Raw genomic sequence first — 22,754 nt, 5'->3', positions numbered from 1 at the left:
AGATGGCAGGCTCTACCTGGAAATTCTCTTGATTTACGGAGCTGAATTCTTACTTGTACTGACCTTGTACTGCACACAGATAAAGATTTGATCAGAAGAACTTTGGTAATTAGTAGGAGCATGATACATTTTACTGGACATCTATAGTTGTTAAGTATTTTTCTTTCCCTTTATTTTGCACAGTTGTCCTTGATTTGAAATGTTGAACACCGGATAAGTGGTGACTTATTTGTCTGTAGCTCCTTACAACTTTGCATTCTATTTAATAAGTTCACTAGTTGTAAAAGACTGATTACATTGCCTTTGCAGTGTTACACTGTACCACTGATATTTCTATTCAAGATAATACAACTTATTTGTAAAATATATTGCAAAACGTGCTGCATATTTTGCAAATAATCCTTTTGTTGGAAAAGTACAATATATCACTTATTCAATTCACCAGTATCTCTCATGGTGTTATTTTCAAAACACCATAGGGAAAGGCTACATTGCTGCACTTAAATGAACTACAGTGCATAGAATATCTGAATTAAGCTCTGAATTCTGGAAGAAAACATCTTTGTTAATCACCTTTCTGGTGTGAAAAAGTTACTTAAAGTTTTTTTTTTTTTAAATGCCTTTCAGCATGGTTAAACTCGAGTCACACTATAGCATCATAGTTCTCAACCTCTTGACATAAAAAAATTGAACAAAGCCAAAATAATGAGGGTACAAAGCCCCCAAAATAAGGCCACATTTTAATACTGTACTTGTAAACTTAGAAAGTAGCTAGAATAAAAGGTCTTGTGTTACCATTCATTTTTCTGAAGGATATGAAGTCTGAAACTCAAATGCCTGTCATAATTTGTGAATGCAATCCTCACAGATTTGCCACAAAAATCCAGAAAATTACAAATGTTATGAGTAACAGAATAAAAATGTAAGTAAAAAATCTGGACATCCTGCAAAAATCTGAACAGCTGAGAGGTATGAACAGCATTAACATCAACCTGCACAAAATAAGTCTAAAGTTTTTTCGATGGTTTAAAGGTTGTAATACATTTTACTCTCTCTCTCTCACACACACACATATAAATCAACTCAGAGTGAAGTGTCTAACAACTTTAAAGCCTGTCCTTCTCAGAGGTGCAAGTACCATCTTATGATTTTCAAAGCCGTAATACATTTTGCTTTCTTTCACTTATTTTTCTCCAAGTAGTAATACATCAGAGCACCTGAAGTCCATGTACTACAAATAATTATGTATATGTTTCTTCAGTCATAACTACATGTTATGGGTATTCCACAGTGAAGTCAGGATTCACCTCTTGAGCTTAGCTTCTCTCAGCTCATGAGATGAATTTCTTGACATTTGTGTCTTGGAACACATAACTAGTTGGTCATGATCTGAACCAGGTCATAATCCAGTGGCTGTACAGACTATGGCACCCTGGGATGTACAGTAGAAAGTGGCACCTGCTGTGGCTGTACCACAGCAATGGGGAATGAGTTACTGTTGTTGTTGTTGTTGTCATCACCCACTTAAAAATGACTGCAGCAGCATTAGGCAGGAGTTTTAGGGTTACAGAGGGTTTTCAGATTAGGGTTGGGAAAAGGGGTTAGGTTAGGGGCATGGGTTAGAGTTATAGATGGGGTTTTACGATTAAGGGCAGAGTTTTAGGGTTAGATATGGAATTTTAGGACTAGGATTAGGGATGGAGTTCTAGGGCTATGGATATGCGTTTTGGATTAGGTTTAGGGACCAGGTTTTAGAGTAAGGGATAGAGTTTGAGAAGGAGATGATTTAGGAAGTTACCATTTAATTACTTTTCTGCAACCAACACACTTGATCAACAGCCATATCAGGCTGCCAAAAAAAGTCATCACCACCCCATGAATTGACATTGTGATCTAATCTAGATAATCCGTCATTATTCCTTATATAAAATAGTTATTTTTACTAACATGCACACTGATGAAGAAACCTTTTTAAGCAAAAACAAAACATGAATAGTCTTAGTTATCAGGTTTGTTCTGTTCTGTTTTTTTTTTTCAGTGCTAGTGAACTGAGAAGCCAAAGCTTTCCCAAATGAAAAGCATGACAATGTATATTACTGTACCCCTGATATCATCAAGTCAAACCTCTCAAACTCTTAACACTGGAAATCTGGACAAAACCAAAATAAAGGGGGATAAAGGTAAAAAATAGGGACAGATTTTAACTAGTGCTGTTATAAACTTAGGAAGTTGCTAGAGTAACAGGTTTCTGTTATCATGCATGTTCTGAAGGATATGAAAAGCTGCTTTTATATCAAGTAATATCAAACTGCACGTTATGAGCATTAAAAGGGCAACACAATTACTGCATCCACAGCCTGAAAGAGACTGCCTTAGTACTATCCAAAGATATTACAATGGTATGCTCATAACAAATATACGGAAGACTCTTCGGTAGGTGGTGGGACTCCCTGCAGATATTAAATGAAATGAATTCATGACACTTGGAACTTCAGTTTTCTTCTTGCTCTGTTTTTCTACTGCAGTAGTGAATATTAAGTGGATATTATTTTGTGTGCTAAAGGTATTTCTGAAACATGATTGTTCCTCAGGAAATTATAACAATGTATTATGAGCTAATACAGTAATGTTACATGATCTGAATACATTATAAGGAATACCCTACAGGAAAGGTAATTAAAATGCATGAAGTTGGTGTTATCTGGCAACATAGAAATCATGGCTCAGTTCTATAGAGTTAATCATATCCTACTGATATACAGATGGCAGGCTCTACCTGGAAATTCTCTTGATTTACGGAGCTGAATTCTTACTTGTACTGACCTTGTACTGCACACAGATAAAGATTTGATCAGAAGAACTTTGGTAATTAGTAGGAGCATGATACATTTTACTGGACATCTATAGTTGTTAAGTATTTTTCTTTCCCTTTATTTTGCACAGTTGTCCTTGATTTGAAATGTTGAACACCGGATAAGTGGTGACTTATTTGTCTGTAGCTCCTTACAACTTTGCATTCTATTTAATAAGTTCACTAGTTGTAAAAGACTGATTACATTGCCTTTGCAGTGTTACACTGTACCACTGATATTTCTATTCAAGATAATACAACTTATTTGTAAAATATATTGCAAAACGTGCTGCATATTTTGCAAATAATCCTTTGTTGGAAAAGTACAATATATCACTTATTCAATTCACCAGTATCTCTCATGGTGTTATTTTCAAAACACCATAGGGAAAGGCTACATTGCTGCACTTAAATGAACTACAGTGCATAGAATATCTGAATTAAGCTCTGAATTCTGGAAGAAAACATCTTTGTTAATCACCTTTCTGGTGTGAAAAGTTACTTAAAGTTTTTTTTTTTTTAAATGCCTTTCAGCATGGTTAAACTCGAGTCACACTATAGCATCATAGTTCTCAACCTCTTGACATAAAAAAATTGAACAAAGCCAAAAATAATGAGGGTACAAAGCCCCCAAAATAAGGCCACATTTTAATACTGTACTTGTAAACTTAGAAAGTAGCTAGAATAAAAGGTCTTGTGTTACCATTCATTTTTCTGAAGGATATGAAGTCTGAAACTCAAATGCCTGTCATAATTTGTGAATGCAATCCTCACAGATTTGCCACAAAAATCCAGAAAATTACAAATGTTATGAGTAACAGAATAAAAATGTAAGTAAAAAATCTGGACATCCTGCAAAAATCTGAACAGCTGAGAGGTATGAACAGCATTAACATCAACCTGCACAAAATAAGTCTAAAGTTTTTTCGATGGTTTAAAGGTTGTAATACATTTTACTCTCTCTCTCACACACACACATATAAATCAACTCAGAGTGAAGTGTCTAACAACTTTAAAGCCTGTCCTTCTCAGAGGTGCAAGTACCATCTTATGATTTTCAAAGCCGTAATACATTTTGCTTTCTTTCACTTATTTTTCTCCAAGTAGTAATACATCAGAGCACCTGAAGTCCATGTACTACAAATAATTATGTATATGTTTCTTCAGTCATAACTACATGTTATGGGTATTCCACAGTGAAGTCAGGATTCACCTCTTGAGCTTAGCTTCTCTCAGCTCATGAGATGAATTTCTTGACATTTGTGTCTTGGAACACATAACTAGTTGGTCATGATCTGAACCAGGTCATAATCCAGTGGCTGTACAGACTATGGCACCCTGGGATGTACAGTAGAAAGTGGCACCTGCTGTGGCTGTACCACAGCAATGGGGAATGAGTTACTGTTGTTGTTGTTGTTGTCATCACCCACTTAAAAAATGACTGCAGCAGCATTAGGCAGGGAGTTTTAGGGTTACAGAGGGTTTTCAGATTAGGGTTGGGAAAAGGGGTTAGGGTTAGGGGCATGGGTTAGAGTTATAGATGGGGTTTTACGATTAAGGGCAGAGTTTTAGGGTTAGATATGGAATTTTAGGACTAGGATTAGGGATGGAGTTCTAGGGCTATGGATATGCTTTTGGATTAGGTTTAGGGACCAGGTTTTAGAGTAAGGGATAGAGTTTGAGAAGGAGATGATTTAGGGAAGTTACCATTTAATTACTTTTCTGCAACCAACACACTTGATCAACAGCCATATCAGGCTGCCAAAAAAAGTCATCACCACCCCATGAATTGACATTGTGATCTAATCTAGATAATCCGTCATTATTCCTTATATAAAATAGTTATTTTACTAACATGCACACTGATGAAGAAACCTTTTAAGCAAAAACAAAACATGAATAGTCTTAGTTATCAGGTTTGTTCTGTTCTGTTTTTTTCAGTGCTAGTGAACTGAGAAGCCAAAGCTTTCCCAAATGAAAAGCATGACAATGTATATTACTGTACCCCTGATATCATCAAGTCAAACCTCTCAAACTCTTAACACTGGAAATCTGGACAAAACCAAAATAAAGGGGGATAAAGGTAAAAAATAGGGACAGATTTTAACTAGTGCTGTTATAAACTTAGGAAGTTGCTAGAGTAACAGGTTTCTGTTATCATGCATGTTCTGAAGGATATGAAAAGCTGCTTTTATATCAAGTAATATCAAACTGCACGTTATGAGCATTAAAAGGGCAACACAATTACTGCATCCACAGCCTGAAAGAGACTGCCTTAGTACTATCCAAAGATATTACAATGGTATGCTCATAACAAATATACGGAAGACTCTTCGGTAGGTGGTGGGACTCCCTGCAGATATTAAATGAAATGAATTCATGACACTTGGAACTTCAGTTTTCTTCTTGCTCTGTTTTTCTACTGCAGTAGTGAATATTAAGTGGATATTATTTTGTGTGCTAAAGGTATTTCTGAAACATGATTGTTCCTCAGGAAATTATAACAATGTATTATGAGCTAATACAGTAATGTTACATGATCTGAATACATTATAAGGAATACCCTACAGGAAAGGTAATTAAAATGCATGAAGTTGGTGTTATCTGGCAACATAGAAATCATGGCTCAGTTCTATAGAGTTAATCATATCCTACTGATATACAGATGGCAGGCTCTACCTGGAAATTCTCTTGATTTACGGAGCTGAATTCTTACTTGTACTGACCTTGTACTGCACACAGATAAAGATTTGATCAGAAGAACTTTGGTAATTAGTAGGAGCATGATACATTTTACTGGACATCTATAGTTGTTAAGTATTTTTCTTTCCCCTTTATTTTGCACAGTTGTCCTTGATTTGAAATGTTGAACACCGGATAAGTGGTGACTTATTTGTCTGTAGCTCCTTACAACTTTGCATTCTATTTAATAAGTTCACTAGTTGTAAAAGACTGATTACATTGCCTTTGCAGTGTTACACTGTACCACTGATATTTCTATTCAAGATAATACAACTTATTTGTAAAATATATTGCAAAACGTGCTGCATATTTTGCAAATAATCCTTTTGTTGGAAAAGTACAATATATCACTTATTCAATTCACCAGTATCTCTCATGGTGTTATTTTCAAAACACCATAGGGAAAGGCTACATTGCTGCACTTAAATGAACTACAGTGCATAGAATATCTGAATTAAGCTCTGAATTCTGGAAGAAAACATCTTTGTTAATCACCTTTCTGGTGTGAAAAAGTTACTTAAAGTTTTTTTTTTAAATGCCTTTCAGCATGGTTAAACTCGAGTCACACTATAGCATCATAGTTCTCAACCTCTTGACATAAAAAAATTGAACAAAGCCAAAAATAATGAGGGTACAAAGCCCCAAAATAAGGCCACATTTTAATACTGTACTTGTAAACTTAGAAAGTAGCTAGAATAAAAGGTCTTGTGTTACCATTCATTTTTCTGAAGGATATGAAGTCTGAAACTCAAATGCCTGTCATAATTTGTGAATGCAATCCTCACAGATTTGCCACAAAAATCCAGAAAATTACAAATGTTATGAGTAACAGAATAAAAATGTAAGTAAAAATCTGGACATCCTGCAAAATCTGAACAGCTGAGAGGTATGAACAGCATTAACATCAACCTGCACAAAATAAGTCTAAAGTTTTTCGATGGTTTAAAGGTTGTAATACATTTTACTCTCTCTCTCACACACACACATATAAATCAACTCAGAGTGAAGTGTCTAACAACTTTAAAGCCTGTCCTTCTCAGAGGTGCAAGTACCATCTTATGATTTTCAAAGCCGTAATACATTTTGCTTTCTTTCACTTATTTTTCTCCAAGTAGTAATACATCAGAGCACCTGAAGTCCATGTACTACAAATAATTATGTATATGTTTCTTCAGTCATAACTACATGTTATGGGTATTCCACAGTGAAGTCAGGATTCACCTCTTGAGCTTAGCTTCTCTCAGCTCATGAGATGAATTTCTTGACATTTGTGTCTTGGAACACATAACTAGTTGGTCATGATCTGAACCAGGTCATAATCCAGTGGCTGTACAGACTATGGCACCCTGGGATGTACAGTAGAAAGTGGCACCTGCTGTGGCTGTACCACAGCAATGGGGAATGAGTTACTGTTGTTGTTGTTGTTGTCATCACCCACTTAAAAAATGACTGCAGCAGCATTAGGCAGGGAGTTTTAGGGTTACAGAGGGTTTTCAGATTAGGGTTGGGAAAAGGGGTTAGGGTTAGGGCATGGGTTAGAGTTATAGATGGGGTTTTACGATTAAGGGCAGAGTTTTAGGGTTAGATATGGAATTTTAGGACTAGGATTAGGGATGGAGTTCTAGGGCTATGGATATGCGTTTTGGATTAGGTTTAGGGACCAGGTTTTAGAGTAAGGGATAGAGTTTGAGAAGGAGATGATTTAGGGAAGTTACCATTTAATTACTTTTCTGCAACCAACACACTTGATCAACAGCCATATCAGGCTGCCAAAAAAAGTCATCACCACCCCATGAATTGACATTGTGATCTAATCTAGATAATCCATCATTATTCCTTATATAAAATAGTTATTTTTACTAACATGCACACTGATGAAGAAACCTTTTAAGCAAAACAAAACATGAATAGTCTTAGTTATCAGGTTTGTTCTGTTCTGTTTTTTTTTCAGTGCTAGTGAACTGAGAAGCCAAAGCTTTCCCAAATGAAAAGCATGACAATGTATATTACTGTACCCTGATATCATCAAGTCAAACCTCTCAAACTCTTAACACTGGAAATCTGGACAAAACCAAAATAAAGGGGATAAAGGTAAAAATAGGCACAGATTTTAACTAGTGCTGTTATAAACTTAGGAAGTTGCTAGAGTAACAGGTTTCTGTTATCATGCATGTTCTGAAGGATATGAAAAGCTGCTTTTATATCAAGTAATATCAAACTGCACGTTATGAGCATTAAAAGGGCAACACAATTACTGCATCCACAGCCTGAAAGAGACTGCCTTAGTACTATCCAAAGATATTACAATGGTATGCTCATAACAAATATCTGGAAGACTCTTCGTAGGTGGTGGGACTCCTGCAGATATTAAATGAAATGAATTCATGACACTTGGAACTTCAGTTTTCTTCTTGCTCTGTTTTTCTACTGCAGTAGTGAATATTAAGTGGATATTATTTTGTGTGCTAAAGGTATTTCTGAAACATGATTGTTCCTCAGGAAATTATAACAATGTATTATGAGCTAATACAGTAATGTTACATGATCTGAATACATTATAAGGAATACCCTACAGGAAAGGTAATTAAAATGCATGAAGTTGGTGTTATCTGGCAACATAGAAATCATGGCTCAGTTCTATAGAGTTAATCATATCCTACTGATATACAGATGGCAGGCTCTACCTGGAAATTCTCTTGATTTACGGAGCTGAATTCTTACTTGTACTGACCTTGTACTGCACACAGATAAAGATTTGATCAGAAGAACTTTGGTAATTAGTAGGAGCATGATACATTTTACTGGACATCTATAGTTGTTAAGTATTTTTTCTTTCCCCTTTATTTTGCACAGTTGTCCTTGATTTGAAATGTTGAACACCGGATAAGTGGTGACTTATTTGTCTGTAGCTCCTTACAACTTTGCATTCTATTTAATAAGTTCACTAGTTGTAAAAGACTGATTACATTGCCTTTGCAGTGTTACACTGTACCACTGATATTTCTATTCAAGATAATACAACTTATTTGTAAAATATATTGCAAAACGTGCTGCATATTTTGCAAATAATCCTTTTGTTGGAAAAGTACAATATATCACTTATTCAATTCACCAGTATCTCTCATGGTGTTATTTTCAAAACACCATAGGGAAAGGCTACATTGCTGCACTTAAATGAACTACAGTGCATAGAATATCTGAATTAAGCTCTGAATTCTGGAAGAAAACATCTTTGTTAATCACCTTTCTGGTGTGAAAAAGTTACTTAAAGTTTTTTTTTTTTTAAATGCCTTTCAGCATGGTTAAACTCGAGTCACACTATAGCATCATAGTTCTCAACCTCTTGACATAAAAAAATTGAACAAAGCCAAAAATAATGAGGGTACAAAGCCCCCAAAATAAGGCCACATTTTAATACTGTACTTGTAAACTTAGAAAGTAGCTAGAATAAAAGGTCTTGTGTTACCATTCATTTTTCTGAAGGATATGAAGTCTGAAACTCAAATGCCTGTCATAATTTGTGAATGCAATCCTCACAGATTTGCCACAAAAATCCAGAAAATTACAAATGTTATGAGTAACAGAATAAAAATGTAAGTAAAAAATCTGGACATCCTGCAAAAATCTGAACAGCTGAGAGGTATGAACAGCATTAACATCAACCTGCACAAAATAAGTCTAAAGTTTTTTCGATGGTTTAAAGGTTGTAATACATTTTACTCTCTCTCTCACACACACACATATAAATCAACTCAGAGTGAAGTGTCTAACAACTTTAAAGCCTGTCCTTCTCAGAGGTGCAAGTACCATCTTATGATTTTCAAAGCCGTAATACATTTTGCTTTCTTTCACTTATTTTTCTCCAAGTAGTAATACATCAGAGCACCTGAAGTCCATGTACTACAAATAATTATGTATATGTTTCTTCAGTCATAACTACATGTTATGGGTATTCCACAGTGAAGTCAGGATTCACCTCTTGAGCTTAGCTTCTCTCAGCTCATGAGATGAATTTCTTGACATTTGTGTCTTGGAACACATAACTAGTTGGTCATGATCTGAACCAGGTCATAATCCAGTGGCTGTACAGACTATGGCACCCTGGGATGTACAGTAGAAAGTGGCACCTGCTGTGGCTGTACCACAGCAATGGGGAATGAGTTACTGTTGTTGTTGTTGTTGTCATCACCCACTTAAAAAATGACTGCAGCAGCATTAGGCAGGGAGTTTTAGGGTTACAGAGGGTTTTCAGATTAGGGTTGGGAAAAGGGGTTAGGGTTAGGGGCATGGGTTAGAGTTATAGATGGGGTTTTACGATTAAGGGCAGAGTTTTAGGGTTAGATATGGAATTTTAGGACTAGGATTAGGGATGGAGTTCTAGGGCTATGGATATGCGTTTTGGATTAGGTTTAGGGACCAGGTTTTAGAGTAAGGGATAGAGTTTGAGAAGGAGATGATTTAGGGAAGTTACCATTTAATTACTTTTCTGCAACCAACACACTTGATCAACAGCCATATCAGGCTGCCAAAAAAAGTCATCACCACCCCATGAATTGACATTGTGATCTAATCTAGATAATCCGTCATTATTCCTTATATAAAATAGTTATTTTTACTAACATGCACACTGATGAAGAAACCTTTTTAAGCAAAAACAAAACATGAATAGTCTTAGTTATCAGGTTTGTTCTGTTCTGTTTTTTTTTTTCAGTGCTAGTGAACTGAGAAGCCAAAGCTTTCCCAAATGAAAAGCATGACAATGTATATTACTGTACCCCTGATATCATCAAGTCAAACCTCTCAAACTCTTAACACTGGAAATCTGGACAAAACCAAAATAAAGGGGATAAAGGTAAAAATAGGGACAGATTTTAACTAGTGCTGTTATAAACTTAGGAAGTTGCTAGAGTAACAGGTTTCTGTTATCATGCATGTTCTGAAGGATATGAAAAGCTGCTTTTATATCAAGTAATATCAAACTGCACGTTATGAGCATTAAAAGGGCAACACAATTACTGCATCCACAGCCTGAAAGAGACTGCCTTAGTACTATCCAAAGATATTACAATGGTATGCTCATAACAAATATCTGGAAGACTCTTCGGTAGGTGGTGGGACTCCTGCAGATATTAAATGAAATGAATTCATGACACTTGGAACTTCAGTTTTCTTCTTGCTCTGTTTTTCTACTGCAGTAGTGAATATTAAGTGGATATTATTTTGTGTGCTAAAGGTATTTCTGAAACATGATTGTTCCTCAGGAAATTATAACAATGTATTATGAGCTAATACAGTAATGTTACATGATCTGAATACATTATAAGGAATACCCTACAGGAAAGGTAATTAAAATGCATGAAGTTGGTGTTATCTGGCAACATAGAAATCATGGCTCAGTTCTATAGAGTTAATCATATCCTACTGATATACAGATGGCAGGCTCTACCTGGAAATTCTCTTGATTTACGGAGCTGAATTCTTACTTGTACTGACCTTGTACTGCACACAGATAAAGATTTGATCAGAAGAACTTTGGTAATTAGTAGGAGCATGATACATTTTACTGGACATCTATAGTTGTTAAGTATTTTTCTTTCCCTTTATTTTGCACAGTTGTCCTTGATTTGAAATGTTGAACACCGGATAAGTGGTGACTTATTTGTCTGTAGCTCCTTACAACTTTGCATTCTATTTAATAAGTTCACTAGTTGTAAAAGACTGATTACATTGCCTTTGCAGTGTTACACTGTACCACTGATATTTCTATTCAAGATAATACAACTTATTTGTAAAATATATTGCAAAACGTGCTGCATATTTTGCAAATAATCCTTTTGTTGGAAAAGTACAATATATCACTTATTCAATTCACCAGTATCTCTCATGGTGTTATTTTCAAAACACCATAGGGAAAGGCTACATTGCTGCACTTAAATGAACTACAGTGCATAGAATATCTGAATTAAGCTCTGAATTCTGGAAGAAAACATCTTTGTTAATCACCTTTCTGGTGTGAAAAAGTTACTTAAAGTTTTTTTTTTTTTAAATGCCTTTCAGCATGGTTAAACTCGAGTCACACTATAGCATCATAGTTCTCAACCTCTTGACATAAAAAAATTGAACAAAGCCAAAAATAATGAGGGTACAAAGCCCCCAAAATAAGGCCACATTTTAATACTGTACTTGTAAACTTAGAAAGTAGCTAGAATAAAAGGTCTTGTGTTACCATTCATTTTTCTGAAGGATATGAAGTCTGAAACTCAAATGCCTGTCATAATTTGTGAATGCAATCCTCACAGATTTGCCACAAAAATCCAGAAAATTACAAATGTTATGAGTAACAGAATAAAAATGTAAGTAAAAAATCTGGACATCCTGCAAAAATCTGAACAGCTGAGAGGTATGAACAGCATTAACATCAACCTGCACAAAATAAGTCTAAAGTTTTTCGATGGTTTAAAGGTTGTAATACATTTTACTCTCTCTCTCACACACACACATATAAATCAACTCAGAGTGAAGTGTCTAACAACTTTAAAGCCTGTCCTTCTCAGAGGTGCAAGTACCATCTTATGATTTTCAAAGCCGTAATACATTTTGCTTTCTTTCACTTATTTTTCTCCAAGTAGTAATACATCAGAGCATCTGAAGTCCATGTACTACAAATAATTATGTATATGTTTCTTCAGTCATAACTACATGTTATGGGTATTCCACAGTGAAGTCAGGATTCACCTCTTGAGCTTAGCTTCTCTCAGCTCATGAGATGAATTTCTTGACATTTGTGTCTTGGAACACATAACTAGTTGGTCATGATCTGAACCAGGTCATAATCCAGTGGCTGTACAGACTATGGCACCCTGGGATGTACAGTAGAAAGTGGCACCTGCTGTGGCTGTACCACAGCAATGGGGAATGAGTTACTGTTGTTGTTGTTGTTGTCATCACCCACTTAAAAAATGACTGCAGCAGCATTAGGCAGGGAGTTTTAGGGTTACAGAGGGTTTTCAGATTAGGGTTGGGAAAAGGGGTTAGGGTTAGGGCATGGGTTAGAGTTATAGATGGGGTTTTACGATTAAGGGCAGAGTTTTAGGGTTAGATATGGAATTTTAGGACTAGGATTAGGGATGGAGTTCTAGGGCTATGGATATGCGTTTTGGATTAGGTTTAGGGACCAGGTTTTAGAGTAAGGGATAGAGTTTGAGAAGGAGATGATTTAGGAAGTTACCATTTAATTACTTTTCTGCAACCAACACACTTGATCAACAGCCATATCAGGCTGCCAAAAAAAGTCATCACCACCCCATGAATTGACATTGTGATCTAATCTAGATAATCCGTCATTATTCCTTATATAAAATAGTTATTTTTACTAACATGCACACTGATGAAGAAACCTTTTTAAGCAAAAACAAAACATGAATAGTCTTAGTTATCAGGTTTGTTCTGTTCTGTTTTTTTTTTTTCAGTGCTAGTGAACTGAGAAGCCAAAGCTTTCCCAAATGAAAAGCATGACAATGTAGATTACTGTACCCCTGATATCATCAAGTCAAAACTCTCAAACTCTTAACACTGGAAATCTGGACAAAATCAAAATAAAGGGGGATAAAGGCAAAAAATAGGGACAGATTTTAACTAGTGCTGTTATAAACTTAGGAAGTTGCTAGAGTAACAGGTTTCTGTTATCATGCATGTTCTGAAGGATATGAAGTCTGAAACTCAAATGTATGTCATTATTTCATGACTTCATTCTTTAATGGATTGCCAGAAAACCATAAAATTAATGAGAAACAGACCAAAAATATGAGGCAAAAATCTGGACAGTTGAGAGGTATGACCAGGGTGTAGAAGAAAAAAAAAACTTTTATTTCTTTTCATGTTATGCCATGAACTTCTTCAGTGCCACCAAGTCTGGCAGTAATGGATTAGATGCTATTACTGTCAAAGAAAGTGGAAGAGGCATGTATAATTTCAAAAATGAAGAAAAGAACACCATTAGGAATAATGTACAAATAAAGAATTAACTCTTTTTTGTCATTATAGGTACTGCTACTGGTGGAACTGGGCACCTGATACTGCTTAGATTGTAAAAGAATATCACTGGAGGACTACATTTACCTGTGTCAGATCACATTATTATTAAGATTACAAAAGGAAAATAAGTCTGGAAAACCTGACAGTATTGTTACTACCTCCTACAGAGTGTTGTCTTATTCTGCTCATATATATCTATATATATATATATATATATATATATATATATATATATATATTTATTTATATATATATATATAGGGAGAGAGATAGATATAGATATATGACAGTTCATCAAAAAGTGAATGAACACACCTAATCAACTGTGCATGTAAATACTTTCACCAGACAAAGAGTGGTATAAGTAGTGCTGATGGAGCAAATTACACAATATTTTTTTCATGATGTGGCAAGAGGCTTTATGCATTTAATCTGACTAAGCCCATCACCCAAAAATTCTTATGCTGATCAAATCAGCATAAGAGGCCTGTTAGTTGAGTTTGCAGTTCACTGTTGGTATAGGACGCTCCTCAGGCAATATCCAGAATGCAGTAGCTAAAAAGCCTGTCTGTACCTTCCTGGAAATAATTATTGCACTCCTGCCTCACAAAATGAGTACTTTGCACTTAATATTAGCAACTGTATACTACACAGAACAGTACTGTGTGTAAAAACATCCGAATTGCGGGGAAAAATAAAGGTTTCTGTTAGACAAAAGTACGTGTCTTCAGTGTGGTCCTACTTCTCAGAACAAAACAAATTTATTCCCATACCATCTGATCAAGATTTCGGAAATCACACAGCTGTCTCTGAGGTTTGGGAATGGGAGTTTCTTCTAGAGGGAGATCCAGTTCTTCACGGATCTGTTCTTCAATCTCCTCCTCCATCTGAATTAAGACTGGGGCAGACATGCCAAAGCGGGATGCTCTTCGAGCCACCTCCAACAAGCAGAGAACAAAGTTCTTCTCATTCTTTCTGAGCACAAGGTCTTCTGTCTCAAACATTAGAACATCTGGGTAACGGGGAAAAAGAAAGAAAGGTCACTCGTAGTAGTCGGCAAAATTCTGTCCAAATATTCCATACTTGTTATGTCTTCTCAGAAATCAGATGTTTCCCAAACTACAGAATTTTGCATTACATTTTAAATATCAAAACATTTTATATAAAATATATATAAATATATAAAGTCTTAATTTTTATTTTCATGGCAGACCTACAGAACAGGAGATTAGAATTTTGGCTGCTTATAAAATCTGCTTTAAACGTGCATGATAGAAGTAATATATGTCTACTTTAAGACTTTATAAAAAATGTAAGTACTAACAAAACGCACTAAAATTAAGACACTTTCTTGGTGTCTAATAATATCTGTAAAGTTCAACTAAACAATGTTTTAGTAAGAAAGAAGTTCTAATCCAGGAGGGATTCCTAATGTCACTTAGCTAGACTTCAGTGAAGTATTTCACATAGTACCACACAAACAGACCAGTTCAGAAGTTTGTGCTGCACTGACATGCATACAAATACTGAAGCTTGTCAGTATTTCTATCAGTACTGTTGTACTCAGTAATAAACTGGCTTCAGTCTGTGTTTCTTTGGAGCATACAAAACATTTGAAGAAACATGAGATATGTGTTGGTGAAGAAAACACAGTAGAAATACAGCCAAATCCTGAAAAAGTAAAACGTTTTGTTATTTGTATATCAGTAAAAAAAAAAAATCAGTTTTCAGAAGTCTGTAATTATAAACAGGCTAAATGTCACCACTGTTGAACAGTACATATAAAAAGCATTTTACAGTAAAGTACACTTACAAGAAGAGTAAAAATAGCCATTATCATAGCAAATTGCTATATATATATATATATATATATATATATATATATATATATATATATATATATATATGTATATACACACACACACACACACACACACACACACACACACACACACATACATGTGAAAGTAATTTTTTTATTGGCAATATTTTCTAAAAGTAATCAGAAATCAAAATAATTGGTGTCTGGCTTTATTAAAAGTAATAAAAAGTAAGCATGAAGATTAATAAAGGTGCTACATTATCATTTATACCCAAAAGAAATTTCCATTCATCTCACTATTGAAAGTGAAACTGCAAGCTATGACACTTTGAAAAGTAATTTGATAGTCAAACAAAAAAAATGTCTTTCAAGGTTCACTCTTACACAAGCCCCTTGCATCATTCTAAAACAGGGGAACTAGACAACTCATACACGTACTATTTATGTATACTAACTCCAAGATGACTGTATTTTGCAGTAAGATGGAATATTCTGTTATACTGTAATGCAGGACTTAATACATATTCCCCCACATTCACACTTATAAATCTTATACTCCCAGGATTACGGTTATGGTCCTCAGAATGTCTGCAGACACCCATCCATTCAACGTTTCCTAAGCACTACTTATATAATACCCCTGGGAAGCTTAAATGCACATAGATGAAAGCTTGTCTGTCTAAGGTAAAATGATGGCTACTGTATACAATGTAAAACAAACAGAACGTTTGATTTCATTTCTGGTAAAATGCGATGTAATGCTTTGTGTAGGTAAAGTTGACCGCAGAAACTTGTATTGATATAAAAAAAATGAAATAGGGTAAACTGAAGTTTGTTACATGAATGTAAACCAGTGCAAGAAGTGATTCAAAACACATGCTGTTGTGTTTCATGAGGGGATGAGTGCTGTTAAACTTGCACTTTGACAAAACAGGGTGGACCTTCCACATCATGGAGAAGTAGGCCATTACTATCTGCAGTATAAGTAAGACTGCTAAATAGATGGAAATAGTTGACAGAGTAGGTGGTATTAGTCCAGTGATGCACAGCTAATCAATAACTGACAGTTCCTTTTTGTAAAATTGAATAATGCAATACATATTTGTAGTGATTTTAAAATTAGTGTAAATCAGATTGCAAGTACTAAGACACATCTGCTGCCTAGAATGGAAGAGCTGATGAACATTTTGGGTGGTGTAACTGTTTTCTAAGACTGACCTAGAAGCTAAGTATCAACAAAGACACATTTTTGTAGAACAGGCATTCAGTGTTAACTTCAGCACCATCTGTTTGTCACAGAATAATGGGATCGTATTCAAGTATTTGACTGTAGTAATAAACCTAGATAATTTGTGGGTAAATGGAAATAAACAAAGTATGTATGTAGCAGCTCAGTAACTTATATAAAGTGCTGCAAATATTGTAAGTCTGTTGACTGGAAGTTAAAATAAATGAAAGTTAAAATATAATTCAGGCTATTTCCAAACAGAATACTTGTGGAATGCTCTCGAGAGGAAGGGATATATCCTTCAGCATGGAATGTGAAGACACTATCTCCAAGAGTTACAGATGCTCTGTGTTTTGATTATTTCTATGGAAAATGAATGCCTAACCAAAGCACATTGTTATAGTCATTATCTAGACTGCTGAGCGAACAGGGGCCTCCGTAATGGAAATTATTTGGTTTAAATACTTTTAGACAATGTTATGAAATACAGATGGTAAGGTGCAGGTACATTATGATTAAAAGCTACAAATATAATTTGCCTGTGATGCCTCTGTCTGTGACATAGGTAAAAAGATTAATCATGTCAGGCCTACAGTGGATGAAAGGACCATTGTATTTCATTCAGGGATTCTCTTTATGTTCCTAGGGTAAGCTGTCTTATTATGTTCTTAGAGAAAGATTTCTCAAACTAAAAGAGAGGCACTCTCGTTTTCTGCTGGAATAAAGAAATTCCAAAAATACATTGGAGCAAAACATTCTAGTTTGTTACTGAGAAAAAAAAATAATTATTTGTATCATTTGGCAAGTTGAAATTTTTTTATCTGCAGTGGCTGCAGCAAGAATGCATCAAAGATTGCATTTTTGAAAAAGGCCATGAAGTCAGCTAAAGTTCTTGTAGAATAAGCTTTAGTAACTTATTGCAATGCCTCATAGGTAAGTACTAGGCTAGCTTTCCTTGCAGGCCATTTTAAGCCTGGCCAGTTTCCCTTTATGTGCTTGAAATAACCTGTCCAGTTTGGTTATAGATTGGTCTTACCCATCCCATGGTTGATAATTATATATATTACTCCTATTGAGAATAACTGGGATCATACCATAGATAATCTGAGAGGTCACATGCATGGGATAAAGCATTTAGGAGCTGCATCTGTCTATTAGTAGTACAGGGGGCAGTCCTGGGGTACATTTTCTATTTCCCATTCATAGATCCAAGCTGTGCTTGAAAATGGATAGGGATGAGTTTAGTTTTTTGCGGATGGGGAGTCTATTCCATAACAGTGGTATCTTCTATAAGAGATACCTGTCCCAGTCTGCTGATGTTGCAGAAGAGGTTTAAATCCTTAGACTGAGTATTTCTGAGGACATTTAGCCTGCTGATGTGCAGTAACTCCATCAGTTATGGGTCGGAGGATGCCTTGTATACCAAGCATGTTTCACCTCTTAGCAGTCTGTAGGACCCATACTCATCATACGTAAAATACATATTTTTTATACTCCGATCATTACCTGGCAAATGTAAGCTTATAAATGTCATGGCCCAGAGACTTGAAGGAAAACAAAACAAAAACCTGGGCAGCCTTAGATATGGACCAGAATCTGTCCACATAACATCTCTGTTGGTGGTGAACCTCCTTGCTGTATAGTAAGCACTGTCCAGTATTAATACAGACAAGAATGCATACTGGCAAACATATGTATTAATTTAAATTTGGCACTTGCAACTTTAGGAATAAAGGTGGGATTGGTCCTAAAAGAAACTTTTGTCTTTGAGAAACAATAGCTAATTAAAGAAATAAGATAGTTTAACAAAAAGAGTGTGAAGTTCAGAAAAAAATTCTGAGCAATGTAATGGCTACAAAGAAAATGTCTTCCAAACTTCAATCTATTACACATGATCAGCTGAAACAAGTTCATTTCTTCACTGACACTGGGTTATACGTAGAAGGGGAAGCTAGGAGCCAGGCTTCCAGATATGGGAAAACTTTGGCTACCTGCAGATGCAAATGTGCTGCAACCATTAACAGCCATTTTGTGAACACCTTTTCATTGATGCAAAACTAAATGGACACGCCTAGAACTGATAATGACTGGTTACAACTCTGAGGTGCAGATAGATTCGTTCATCATCTTTATGTGAAGGTAGGCATAGGCGAACCAGGCAACCGCCTAGGGCACCGTACAGGCCGGCCTCATAAGGGGCGCCAAATCCGCAAAACAAACCTAAGTTAAAAAGTAAAACTTTCTTCAATTTTTACATTGCACCCGGTGCCCATTTGTACACAGTAGCATTGCACCCTCCCCCCACGACCGACAGCACGTATTAGTGACGTCCTCCTTGGCTACTAACAATCGACAGTATATAACGCAGCTCATGCCCACCTCTCATTCTTTTCTTCATGACGAGCTAGAGGCGGGCGCATCTATTGGCTGATATTTGCTTCCTGAATTTTTTCTGGACTGGACGGTGTGGCATGGATCGGCGGCCTGGTTCGCTTCACCAAGCGGGCTCCCAACTGCTGTGGATTTAATTTATTTTGGCTTTTTATTTTCTTCACCACTTGCAGCAAGTGTTTGCTTTACCTAAAGGTAAGTTGATGCTACCGTTTTTGCTGCGCCTCTCACACGCAAGATTTATTTACTTAACTTTTCTCAGCACTGAACCAGCAGTTAAGATGGTATTCCAAAAACTGTAAATAAATTGCAATTCAAAACATTTCACTTTAATGAAAAATATTCTTTTATTTACAGTTTTTTGGGATGCCATCTTATTGTAACCACCAACGGGGAGAAGAATATTTTTCATGAAGGGGAAATGTGTACCTGACCCTTTCAAAGTGGAATCGGGTAGAAGATAGAAAGTTTAAAACCTAAAAATGAGGAATGCTCCCTATAATTAGGTGAATTTGAGACACAGATATGTATCTGTTATTGCCTGTGTCTGTGGGGGATGCTGCTGGCTGCTGGTATCAGCATTTGATTTAAATTTGATTTAATTTCACAGTAAAAAAGTAAAGAGAAAAAAGAAGGTAAGCATCTGAAAGAGGTGGAAATGAACAGCTAATCTTTGAGAAGACCCTCTAAAACTGCTTGCAACGTAAGCAAAAAACAGGGAAAGGCTATTTTTATGTAATTAGTCGCTGCAAAGAGGATTAAAAAAGCTATGACTGAAAGCTCTGCTGCTGTTTGATTACTGTGAAACTTTCAAGGGTCTAGCATGCTAAGAAATCAGCTTAAAATGATTATTGCTATACCTTATTTATTTATTTACTGGCATTTGTTTACTGGGAAAGTCCTCTGGGTCAAGAACAAATTTTTAGTGGAAGGCCGAGGAGAACACCCAGTGTACAAAAACACAAGAAAATGCATTATGAAACACAAGTAGAACAAAGAAATACAATACAAATCAAATACTATACAAGTCAAGGCACACTTAGAAGTATAAGCTAGTGCATTAACATGACAAATACAGAAAAAAATGCATGTAGCAAATATAGTACTACAAGGCTTGTGTATTGAGTATATACATCAATGGGTGAGAGACCAGATAAGGTAAGTTAGCAGAGGATGAAAAGGGAATACAAAATACAGAATATAGAATAGTGGAAAGAAAAATGGGTAAAAAGATGAGGTGGGTGAAATAATGCTAAAAAAATAGCAGTATTGGGGATATAAAGTAGGAAGAAAATACAAAAGAGGGGTTGGGATAGAGCTTATTAGCTGAATTAGGTAAGAAGAGAGATGGGAATTTAGCAATAAATTGGTCTGAAATATGTACAAGTATGTAGAGAAGCATATGTGAAGGAGAAAATAAGAGTGGATAGAAAGACTATTGGAATTAGGTAATAGATGGAGGTATTGAACAATTAAGTCTATTTGGAGAGCAGATATGCATATAGGGCAGTTTTAAAGGTGGCAAAGCATTGATGAGTATGAATGCAAGTTGGCAGGCTTATGCATATGATGTGCACACAAGCAAGCACATGTCCACATCTGTGTGTGGGAGGGGGAGGGATGTTAAAGTGTATATAAGAGCAGCAAACTGACTGTAATTTATTTCACTTTCCACCACAGACAGACATTCTCCTTACATACCTTAAGTGGCTGTCTTTGGTGACCTGGCTAGGATGTGTGACAACACCACAAATTATTGACAGAGTGACACAGTGAGGAACACTGCCATGTCATAGGGCCTGTTTGTCTGAGTTTTTGGCTGTGACACTTTCTGTGAGAAGTCTGCATGACTCCCCCTCTCTGTGTGGGTTTTATCCAGGTACTCTGGTTTCCTGCAGTACACCAGAGACATGTGATATTTGTTTAGTGGATCATATTTCATTTGAATAGTCTCCTATTCTTTAATACCGATCTTAAAGGTACCCTGTCATTGAGGCCCTTCCCTCTATTCACCCTTAGTCTTATGATCCATCTTGTTTCAGAAGTTTCAGTGTAGTTTTGTATATCACCACCTCTATTCACTTCACTCTTAATGCATATATTATTGTACTCCCTTTGAAGGTTTAGAGACTAAAAGTGGCAACCCTATGTCCTTATCGTTGCCCCTGCAACCATTGGAAAGGCAAATACTTTAACACTGAGCATGAGGATTATCAGACTAAGCATGCAGAATGCAGATAGTTAAAGATCACATTTTTGACTGGTCTGCGACAGGGAAGTTGGGGCTTAGTGGAGAGAGTGAATTCTTTGGACTGCTGAGCTGGGCTGGGGAACCTGAGACATGTGAAATAAGTGGGCCAGAGTGATATATTTTCTAGGGGGCATAACAATGTTATGAAAAAAGAGACAGATCACTAAAAGTATGAGTACATTTCCTTCCTCTTCCTTACAGTTTTCTGGAGGAGGAATCTTGTAATATAGTGATTAATTTCTGTTACATGCTGTGGAAAATAAGTTTAGCTAGTAGAGTCATGAGTTAACGGGTTACATGAGGAGACTAACTTGGATTCTGCTGTCACTGGTATATAATTTTATATATTTGTTATATAGAATGTGTATGCAAAAAGTGTGGTTCAAATATTTATCCGGCACGGTAGTTCTATCTTTGAGTCAGAAAGGACTGTAGAAGAATTTCAAGCGGCAGTATTTAAACTTATAATTTTGCTCTAAAAGCAGACTGTTTAAAAAGTTTCCACTTTTCATGTAGCAGGTACTATTTTGTTAACAGTTTATTTTGACTAGTAACTGAAAATGTTAAACTGTGTATCTGTTTTTTTTTTTCCATTATACATACGAGCGCATAATATAACAGTTCTAGGCAAAATCTGCAATTTGGAATGAAAATGCATGTTGACCCCTGTCTTCCTGTTCACGGTTCATGTCTGTTTTAATCAGCGGTAATTGTATGCTGAATGTATGACCAAACTAAGGGCACTCCAATGTTTGATTTAGTTTTATGTGCTTTAATGCAAAACTTATGCCATTTACCTGATACCTCAAGTCACTGCCAAAGTAGTTGGTAACTTTTATTCAAAGTGTTAGAATGCTTTGCTGGTCTGCAAAAGTTGCATGCAGTTGGATGTATAAGTAGCTTTTGACTGAGTTAGCCATACAGTCTTGTATTACACTTGAAATTGGTACTTACCTGGGGTACTTGCTAAATGAAGTGAGACTTAATGAAAAGTGTGTTCTGTACTCTATGATTTTGATTCCAGAGTATGGATTTACTGAATTTTCACATGCTGTAATTTCTGTACGCTATGATTTTGATTCCAAAGTATGGATTTACTGAATTTTCACATGCTGTAACACAGAATACAAAGCAGTCCATCATATGGATGGATGTATAGGTATAGATGGATGTATAGGTACTGCAATTTGCTTTCACTTCATCCACATTTCCTTTCGCCAATGGTTAATCCTTTCCAGTGTTTCCTACACTGCTTGTTGGGCACTAGAGGTATATATAGAGGTGTATATAGAGGTGATTTTGTTTTTAAACCTTTGTTTACACATGGTCCGACTTGGAACGAGGCCAATTTTCAGTGTAGGCCTGGGGAGAAATGATCCAGATGCATGTCTTTGACATATAGCTAGAGATAGAAAGGCATTGAGATTTATGTTGG

General features: G+C 35.9%; 1 protein-coding gene across 1 annotated transcript in view; it reads right to left on the bottom strand.

Moving 5' to 3' along the window:
- The window catches only part of GAS2L2 (growth arrest specific 2 like 2), a 514,040-nt gene that overhangs the window by 338,730 nt on the left and 152,556 nt on the right, over positions 1-22,754 (bottom strand). The window contains exon 2 of the mRNA XM_044063624.1: positions 14,401-14,639. Coding sequence (XP_043919559.1) covers positions 14,401-14,639 — 239 coding nt within the window. The remainder of the gene's footprint in view (positions 1-14,400; positions 14,640-22,754) is intronic.

The sequence above is a fragment of the Protopterus annectens genome, chromosome 2.part1 (genome assembly GCF_019279795.1).
Source record: "Protopterus annectens isolate FY-2018-M chromosome 2.part1, PAN1.0, whole genome shotgun sequence".
NCBI classification, from domain to species: Eukaryota; Metazoa; Chordata; order Ceratodontiformes; family Protopteridae; genus Protopterus; species Protopterus annectens.
This window is presented reverse-complemented; position numbering and strand designations above follow the sequence as displayed.